Source organism: Drosophila ficusphila, unplaced genomic scaffold (assembly GCF_018152265.1).
Source record: "Drosophila ficusphila isolate 14025-0441.05 unplaced genomic scaffold, ASM1815226v1 contig_414, whole genome shotgun sequence".
NCBI classification, from domain to species: domain Eukaryota; kingdom Metazoa; phylum Arthropoda; class Insecta; order Diptera; family Drosophilidae; genus Drosophila; species Drosophila ficusphila.
The window spans coordinates 5,096,842-5,106,745 of NW_025064328.1; the positions used below are offsets into that span (position 1 = coordinate 5,096,842).

At 40.6% G+C, this 9,904-nt stretch overlaps 1 protein-coding gene across 2 annotated transcripts; it reads left to right on the forward strand.

Annotated features, from left to right (window-relative positions):
* The first annotated feature begins 87 nt into the window (after window positions 1-87).
* On the forward strand, window positions 88-9,528 carry LOC108086459 (F-box/LRR-repeat protein 20). Of its 2 annotated transcripts, XM_017183384.2 has the most exons (10): window positions 88-814; window positions 5,492-6,319; window positions 6,769-6,885; window positions 6,953-7,036; window positions 7,215-7,309; window positions 7,372-7,549; window positions 7,614-7,802; window positions 7,874-8,167; window positions 8,230-8,442; window positions 8,501-9,528. In XM_017183384.2, the coding sequence occupies exons 2-10, from the start codon at window positions 5,741-5,743 to the stop codon at window positions 8,606-8,608; spliced, it is 1,857 nt and encodes a 618-aa protein (XP_017038873.1). In that variant the 5' UTR covers window positions 88-814; window positions 5,492-5,740; the 3' UTR covers window positions 8,609-9,528. The 2 variants fall into 2 exon arrangements, with proteins under 2 accessions (XP_017038873.1, XP_017038874.1); XM_017183385.2 differs by lacking the exon at window positions 5,492-6,319 and having other exon boundaries at window positions 90-814.
* Window positions 9,529-9,904: the final 376 nt, after the last annotated feature.

Here is a 9,904-nt window from a genome sequence, read left to right on the forward strand (position 1 = left end):
AAATATCGTTAACGGTTTTGAATATTTTCCATCCCTAAACCTAGAATGTGGCCACACTAACGGCTGATTGCTTTTATTCTATGTGAAATTTTTGCTTGCGCAAGACGGTCTCACATTATTTTTTCTGTTTTTGTGCTCTCTTTTCTTCGTGAAATATTGCAATATAAAAATCGACAGCAAAAATCGAAATTATATAAAAACGGGGAAAAATCAAGCGAAACGAGAAAAGCGCGTTGAGGCGGGCAAGCAAATACTTGCACTTAAGGAACGGCGAAAAAGATGCAAGAACGGGAAAAACGTATTTACGCATTACGAAGCGAGTCGTTGGTTTGCCGTTTTTTTTGTTTTTATAATGCCAATATCGGGGTAGCTGCACCAAATGCAGTTAACAGAGATCTCTTGTGATGTAGGCAACACCAATACCATATGAAATAAACACCGATACCATTACTCTCTCCGCAATAACAACAACTAAGTGCAATCAACAATTAAACGAAATCAGAACAAAGAACTACCAGCAGCAGCAAAAACAACAAAAAACAAACGGTGGACTGAAGAGAAGGAGAAGTAAAAAGAGGAAGAAAAACAACAATAGCAGCAGACGACGCATAATTTCCTGCTCGCACACACACACACAAAGAGCGGGGGCCCAACAAAGAACATCGGAGGAGCGTGGGAGAGAGAGAACCAAGAAGCGAAAGGGAAAGAAAGAACTGCGGGGGAGCAAAACTGCATTTCTGGATTCGGATCTGGATTTCTGGATATATCCACGCGTAAAATGACCAATTCGGGACGCAATCATCATCGATACGACGTAAGTAATCCCTGTTATTTTACTTATGGGATCGCTTTACTTCTACAAGCCCTAAAAAGTGGTCTTGAGGTGGTATCCACTAAAATTTGCAACATTTTGTTGACCCTTTGACAATTAAATTTTAAACATTCTGGGTTGCTTGTGAATTAGTATTTTCATTTCCGACGGAGTTTATAGTCTCTTTAATTTAAGGAAATATTAAAATTATTTATGTTAATCATTTTGTTACTACATTTTATTATACATTTAAAACTGATTAAATATTAATTAACCAGAATCGTTAATAAACAGTTAAGGTCTTCAATGGTATTCTGAATTTTCAAAAGTGGAATTGCCAGAAATTGTTTTTGTTGTGATATCCTTAAATTTTTTAAGCATCAATCGCGCTGTTGCGCTTTTATTTGTTTGGCCATCCAGACAGTTAGTCAGCCACTTCCACTTCTCCGGATCCCGCAAACCCCTCCATTAAAATAGACTGAATCTCGTTCACTTTTATGGCAAAACGAGTTCTTTGTCCTGACTTTGAAGTCAGGAATAAGGAATACAGAGGGAAAGAAGCACAGGAGTCATCGCTTTTGTCGGAGCGACAGGGAGTTTGTCCAGCTTGTAAAAGTGTAAGTGGCTAATGCCTCACCCTCCCTCAAAAAATAATATGTTTGTCTTGCGACAAAAGTGCAATAAACTCGCTGACAACACACCCCCAAGCAATAACCCCCAGTGCCCCCACAAACACCCACACCAAGTCGCCAAACTCGGATAATGACCAGTTGCGAAGTGAGGACTTCTGACAAATTGGAAATTCTTCGGCAAGTGCAATGAGCACACAAAGCTAAGTAAATAAGCAAACATACAAGAAGCTCATGGGCGAAATTTACCAATTCGTTAGACACTGAGAAGAATATGGCTCTTTACAATACTTAAAGAATAGTAAATTCAATTCTTATTTTTTTAAGAAAAAGTATTTTGTATATTATTAATAACTAGTAGTTAAAATTCTTCTTCAATGATATAAATCATACTTAAAAACTATGTGGCAATTTTTTTCTGTGGACATGCGTTAATTGCTGGCAAAGAAAATAGAGGAAATGGAAACGAAGACTCATTTTAATTGCGTTCTCCTATGCTTTAATCGCACCGAATTGCTTATTTATTTTGGGGCTTACTGACTGTCCATTCTTGGTATTTGGTATTTAGAGTACTTAACTTATCTGTAACCCCAACGCGAAAGCCAATAACAAACGAAAGTAAACAGATTGCCCGATAAACAGCTGACGGGCAACATCACAGAGTCTGGCAGCACTGCAACCCTTGCAGATTTACCAATCTTACTGGAAGAGAACGGGGGAGAAAAAGGAGAGAGTGAGAGATGTAGTTCCTATTGGAAATACAGTCGACTCTCGTTAATTCAAACCTGCGATAATTCGAACCTCTCTATAAATCAAAGTTATCTCGAGGTCCCTACGAAATCTCTTTATATTTCGAACTAAATCAATACATTTTCATACACTTGGTAATTCGAACGAAAAAATCATTGATATTTAACAAAACCACGCGTTAATTCGAACTCATCAGCGTCTAACACTCGACAATTCGAAGTTGCAGAGAAAAAATTTTGCGACAAGTTCAAACTTGCCTTTGTTTTTGTTTTGATTATGTAGTTTTTGACGCACACACTTCTTACGAATTGGTTTGTGTAGTTATTCAGTTACTGTTACTCTTTCGTTGGTATGCATATTAAAAGTTAGTGTTAGCTATGAGCCCTAGAAAGTATAAAGAACCTTTGGCAGAGGTGTCAGTTAAGGAAGCAAGATCCTCATTTGATACCTTACAAAGCTTATGTCTACAAAACGAAACTGATAAAAAAGTATTTCAGGCACTTTTTCTCTTAAAAAAAGTTATTGAGCAGTGTGAGCAGCAGAATTGTGCTTTAAAGCAAGCCAGTATAACAAAGTTCTTTCGAAAATTTCGAACCATTTGATATTTCAAACACTCGATAATTCGAAATATTTCAAGAGTCCCTCGAGTTTCGAATTAACGAGAGTCGACTGTACCGGTACCCATTAACTTAAGGTATATGCTTTTTGACATCAGCTTAGATATTAAATTATAGTTTTTTTAAGGCATTTTTTTATATAGATATATTTATCGAGTATTGCCCTTTTTTCATTGATTTGTTATGACAAATTATTGTTAGAAAACCAGCTGTTATTGGGGCTTGTTTTGATGTTTACTTTCCTTATCAAAAACTTATTTTTTATGGTTGCTTGCTTTGGTTGAGTTGTCTTCCGAATGACCCTGCCCAAAAGTTCAAGTAGCGCTACAAGGGGCATCTAAAGTTCTTTAGTTTTGTTTGGACAGTGTCTCCATTCGCACTCTCTATTTCGGTTAAAGACTCGCTCTCATTGAGACCTTTTAGCCAGACTTTTGTTGTCGGCCTTTGTGTGGGTGCAATGCCCCGCCTCCTCGTTGCAATTTCCCGAGAGAGATATAGCGAGAGTGCTGTGGCCAGCTGTTTTTTCGAGCTTCGGCAGCGTTACGTTCTCGATTTCCCACTCAGTTTTCATTCTGCGCTCTGTTGTCATCGATGTTGTCTCGCGAAAACTGCAACTCTCCTTCGGTTTTCGTGTGTCGCGTTTCTGCATTTACACGGTTTTCCTCGCAGCTGAGGCAAAAACGAAAGAAAAATCCATTTCCCACAAATCCAGCTGAAAATATAAACAAATGGTAGGGCAAATGGTGTTTCAAATTTGCTGGCAAAGTTACAGAAAGTGTGTTTTGTGTTGTGCAGATTGCCGTTTTAGCTCTTTATTGCAGTTGTTTTTTCCCCTACCGTCATGTCATCAGCTGTTTTTTTGTTTTGTGTGTATATTGTTTGCCTGCTTTGAGATTTTTTGTTAGGGGCTTTAAAGACGGTCTGAGTTATTAATTCTTTTTGTGTTCGCCCCTTATAAATTCTATATTTATCGAGGGGAAAAAAAGCAGTGAATGCAACCCAATTTGGATGCTGACCCAGTTTTCCCTATTCGACGACCTTGCCTACATGCATGTATATAGCTTGTATACTATATACCAAAAAATATATAGAACGGAAGCAAGCTTGTCTGTCAGTGCTATCAACTCTCAACTGTTTGTTGCTTTTTTTTTTGTTTTTTTGTGGGCCAGCTGACCCGGCCATGGCTTATATAAAATGCAGCCCAGATTTGTTGTCATGTGGGCTGCATTTATACGATACATTCTCTATATTGTATATGCATTTATTCCTCTTTTTTGTCTCTCGAGGTCACTTGGAAAGTAAATGCCCGACTGGGAATTTTAAATTTGTTTACTTTTTTCCACACGCACCAGCCGCCCACTTTTCCACCCTGTTTTGCTCTTTTATTTTTGTCAGCTGTTTTAGTTTAGTTACGTATACGCCATGTGTTGCATGATCAAATAAATAATAAACTATGCAAAACGCAGCAATCAAGTGAAATACCTTGCACTTGTCGCTTCTATCACTTAAAACGAATTGAGTTGAAACTACATATTTGGGTTCTCAGCTGCACTTGAATTTGCATAAGTACGTGCGAAAGATATAGCGCCTTGGATGCATTATAAACTTGGGGCCAAAATAATGAGAGTGGTTGGTATAAAAATTGCTTAAGATAACTCATATTTAGAGCAATTTATTTTATACTTAATCACTAAGAAAAGCTAACCATATAAAAATAATTTTAAGAACAGAAAAACAAATTCTATACTGAGCTAAAAATATTGTTGTTTGATTTTCTTTAGCTTCTATTTTTTTGGCCGCGACTGTATATGAGAGCCTCCATTGTTCGCCCTGATTGTATTCAGGCCACTTTAAGTGTTTTTGTCATAAATTGATATTAGTTTGCCATCCTTTAATGGTCTAATTGAATATGAACATATGAATATTCCCATGTATTTATTTCAACTCCTATTCTAGCCAAAGATCTGTTGCAATCAATAATTTATTGGACCTTCAATCGCTTTATTTGAATCTCATACATATGAATGCCTTTTCACAATTGTGAAAACAGCAATTTTATAACTGACATGTATTGTGTTCATAGTGCTTCTGTAATTGTTGTGCCATTTACAGTACTTCTGACAAAGAAAGGAATTTGTATTGTTAAGTTAACTTTTTGTTTACTCTGCTATGGGAAGTTTTTTCAGCTTTTTCTGTTCCAGATTATCTTGAGATTTTTGTTTTACATTAAACGAAGAAGTATTTTTTTTTAATTTTTGCAAAGCTGGTTACAAATCTCTTTAAAAATTCAATATACCCCTATGGCTTTAGAAGTATTTCTTTCAGTTATCAATTCAGTCTTGTGTTATTGTCATTATTATTTATACACACTTATTTCTTGTTCCGCTTTGCTCAAATTCGTCACACGTTCGATCGATTGCCTTTTTTAAATTGCCGTTGATGACTTTTCATTTAAGTTGAATGCCACCAAAGAGGTTCGTGGGTGGCAAGGGGGGATGATGTCCACCGAAAAGCTTAAAGTTGGGTGCGCATTTCAATTAAGGCACGCCCGCAACCTTGATGTCCGAAACTCTGTTTTTTAATAATGTGTGTGTACCCCCAACGAAATGTCTCGTAATAAATTCCGCTGTTGTTCTATTTTCCACGTGCAAAACGACACCGCTTAACTCGGAAATATTAACCAGTTCCTGCTCCAATAAGTGATTTAAAAATAATAAAAAAAAAAAAAATAAAAAATCCGAAAACAAGCTGGGCCAAAAATAAGCAGAAGAGTCGAGCCAAAAGACGCCGGGAGCAACGTATTGAAGACGCAATTTGTGAATAATTTAATCGAGCGTTCACACGGCGCCAGCTGACAAAATAAAGAAGAGAGTGCTGAAGAGTTAATTGAATCGGCAGAGGCGACAGACAGTTGCAGATAAGAAGAACCGGGAATGTTTGCCAGCGCCACCGGGACGGGCGTCGTCGACGTCGGCAGCGGCAGCGGCGTTGGCGGCGGCAGCGGAGGCGGAGGAGGTGGGAGTAGCAATGCCGGCAGCATCAGCGGAAGCGCCAGCTTTAGCAGCAACAGTGGAGCCAGCGGCAGCAGCAGTCAGACGCACAGTACCGCCGTTAGTAGCGCCACAGATCGCAGCAGCAGCAGCAACAGCAGCAGCAGCAACATCAACAACAACAATAACAACAACAACAATCACAATCCGAGCTTACAACTAAACGGTAATGCGAGCAGCAACAGCAACAGCAGCAACATTAGTGGCGCCAACAACGGCAACAACAATAATCACAGCGGCAACATCATCAGCGGATTTTGCAGCACCATTTGGCGTTCGGCAACATTTGGTAGCGCCACGCCCGTTATCAACCAACTACCAGCTGTGCATATTAACCCCAAAAGTATGGAGAGCAGCAGCGATAGTTGCTCGCTGAGCTCGTCGATAACGCCAGAGGTTTGCCTAGCCGATCACCAAAGGACTTTGGTCGCCAGCACTCAAGATAAGCCAGAGGATCAGTCCGTAAGAAAAACCCAGAAAAACCATATAAAAAAAAAAAAACAAAAACAAAAAACAGAAGATAAACACCAGATCAAGTTCAAGCATTAACAAATTGCCCATCGTTACCACCTTCAGCGGTCGTTTAAATATCATCTTATTCCAGCATTTTGTACATATTGCCCGACCAAAACCAAACCACTCCACTCCTTAAATCGCTCTGTCTCTATTTCGCTCTCTCTCCTTCTCTCTTACTCTCTCTGTCGTCTTAGATTCCTCCTCCATTAATTAATTTGTTTTTGTTCAATTCAATCTATATTGGTTTTCATTAGTTTTGGAACCACTTGAGGAATCAGCCAGTTGATTTTGTTTAGCCATCACATTCTCCAATTGGGAAACTTCACAGCCTTCATCGAAATATGTGTGTTCACTTTAAATTCCATCACTCATCCGCCATGTTGTGCCCGTTTCAGCAAACATTCCTAGGCGCCACCGAACTGGACGATGAGTTAATCAAACAACTGCCAAAGGAGGTACTGCTGCGCGTCTTCTCCTATCTGGATGTTGTCTCACTATGCCGCTGTGCTCAGGTAAATGAACTGCGGCTCCGAGTTAAACGGTCGCTTTTCCTTCACTAATGAATTTTTCATGCTACAGGTATGCAAATATTGGAACGTGCTGGCCCTCGACGGTTCCAGCTGGCAGAAAATCAATCTATTCGACTTTCAACGTGATATCGAGGTGAGCCTGGGGCATCGTTTTCGGATAACGAAAGCCACGAGCAAATTCCAGAATTTTAATTTGGTCCATTAAAGTGTTGGGTTCATGTTTATAATTCAAATAGATCTTATTTTTTACTAAGCTTTAACCGAAACCCAAAACCTAATCTAAAACTAAAGTAATAATTTTATGTAAACAGGGTCCGGTGATTGAGAATATATCGCAGCGATGTCGCGGTTTCCTCAAGTCGCTGTCGCTGCGTGGCTGCCAATCGGTGGGAGATCAGTCCGTGAGGTGAGTCTTTATAGCGAAAACCCTCACAAAACATCGGTTAATATAAAATCTTAATATTACAGAACTCTAGCGAATCACTGCCACAATATTGAACACTTGGATCTGTCAGAGTGCAAGAAGATAACCGATATATCCACACAGTCCATCAGCAGGTTTTGCTCCAAATTAACGGCCATTAATTTGCACTCGTGCTCCAACATAACAGACAACAGCTTGAAGTATATATCCGATGGCTGTCCAGTAGGTTTACTTGAATACCCAAATTACCAAATAAGCATACTTTATCGGGTTGTTGTGTCCGCAGAACCTAATGGAGATCAACGTGTCCTGGTGCCACCTGATCTCCGAGAATGGCGTGGAGGCGCTGGCCCGCGGCTGCGTCAAACTGCGCAAGTTCAGCAGTAAAGGTTGTAAACAGATTAACGACAATGCCATATTGTGCCTGGCCAAATACTGTCCCGATTTAATGGTGCTAAATCTACACAGCTGTGAGGTGACTATAAATCAATCAATCGTTTACATGGAACTATATATTTATAGTTGATTTTTTTTGTAAAATCACAGACCATAACCGACTCATCAATACGCCAACTGGCCGCTAATTGCCACAAGCTGCAGAAGCTATGCGTGTCCAAGTGCGCCGATCTCACCGATCTCACGTTGTTGTCGCTCTCGCAGCACAATCATCTACTGAACACCCTGGAGGTGTCGGGGTGTCGCAACTTCACGGACATCGGTTTCCAGGCGCTCGGGCGGAACTGCAAGTATTTAGAGAGGATGGATTTGGAGGAGTGCAGCCAGATAACGGACCTCACGCTGGCTCATCTTGCCACCGGTTGTCCAAGCTTGGAGAAATTGGTAGGCCTGTTCCCCCCGATTCCATCTGAAGAGAATCTTATTTCCTATTAACTATTTAACAGACCCTCTCGCATTGTGAGCTGATTACGGATGATGGCATACGACACCTCACCACTGGCAGCTGTGCCGCGGAGATTTTGTCCGTGCTGGAGCTGGACAACTGTCCCCTGATCACGGACCGAACGCTTGAGCATTTGGTGTCCTGCCACAATCTGCAGCGCATCGAGTTATTCGACTGTCAGCTTATCACCCGCACCGCCATACGCAAGCTGAAGGTACGAAATATATAATTGGTTGATTAATTCCAATGAATTCTAATGTGTGTGCTTGCAGAACCATTTACCAAATATCAAGGTGCATGCCTACTTTGCGCCTGGAACTCCGCCGGCGGTCACCAGCGGCCACCGACCACGCTACTGCCGCTGCTGTGAGATTCTCTGAGATACGGCCATTGGCTTCGCCAGGAAGATAATGCGCAAGACGGCCACGGACTGATGCTGGCCCGTGTGCATCGTCATGTTCGCCATGGTGTTCAGCCTGACCCTCGTCTCAATGATCTGTATGTACTTGCTGGGCCTCCTCGACGCGGCATTGTCCACAAGGCCACCACAATTTGATTCGGATCCAGATCACGAGCAGTAACAGCAACATCAGCATTAGCAGCAAACAGCAGCGGCTAGAACGAAACCGAAACCGAAACCGAAACCTAACCCTAGTTTTAGTTTTGAGCGAGTTTCAAAAACTCGCAGAAACCAGCATCAAATTGTGATTATTTTATTTAATATGCTACGTTAACTAGACCCTTATTTGTGTAATCAGTACTAGCCCCTCACGCTCTATGTTTGTTATTATCTGCAGCCCGATGAATTGCTAGCTTATATAGGACCTGTATATATAAATGTATGTAGACGTGCAACCCGATCCGCGGGTATGTTCTGTGTCTAGCCTAGAAACTGCAATTATGTGCGTTTAGTTTTTAACTCTTATACACGCATGCCTGTATTAAATGTTTGCTAAATTATGACTAAATTATAAATCCATTTGGAGCATGCTCGGATTTTATCTCTCACTGGTCCCACAAAACAAAAATGAAATCTGGAGTTTTCCAAATTCCGAAAAATGTCGATAGAACCACAAAGCGTTCAAAACACCTAATATCCGAGGTACGATAATTTCACTATTGATCCACTCAAGTATAGTGCCAGCTAAAAACTGTTCAGCAATTATCATTATCTATGTATAGCCATGTATATTCAACAACGAACAAACGACTCACACACTGGATCATCCTTCCTGAAACACAAACAGTACCCACATAAATAATTCAATAAATCTATATACACCCTCTGGACTCACACAGATATTTATACAGACTATTTTGTAATGTATTATCCGATGAAAAATGTATAAACGGGGGGGAAAGGAAAGTTATCGTTAGTCCCCGCGATAAGCACACAGCTTGGGCCACCGCAACTAAGTAGATAATGTAGGATTTTCACAACTGAAAGGTTTCCTTATCTCCAGCAGAACTATGAATGTATATCCAATCCTCGAGAGAGATCCAAACCGAACCGAACCCAAGTTGTGGGCTGGGGAATAGGATAAACGATGGCGTGACAATAACAGGCCACGACCGCCCCCTTTTATTCCAGTGTATCCCCACATAATTAACCCCTGGACACACACAAGATAAGCACAATAAACGCTAAACGAAACCAGATGAGATATTTTCCTGAT

Bases quoted from the DNA above. Each gene is read 5' to 3' on its own strand.
- LOC108086459 (XM_017183384.2), top strand. From the start codon at position 5,741: ATGTTTGCCAGCGCCACCGGGACGGGCGTCGTCGACGTCGGCAGCGGC. The intron at 7,037-7,214 runs GTGAGCCTGGGG...TTATGTAAACAG, and splicing joins ACTTTCAACGTGATATCGAG to GGTCCGGTGATTGAGAATAT. The intron at 7,550-7,613 runs GTAGGTTTACTT...TTGTGTCCGCAG, and splicing joins ATATATCCGATGGCTGTCCA to AACCTAATGGAGATCAACGT.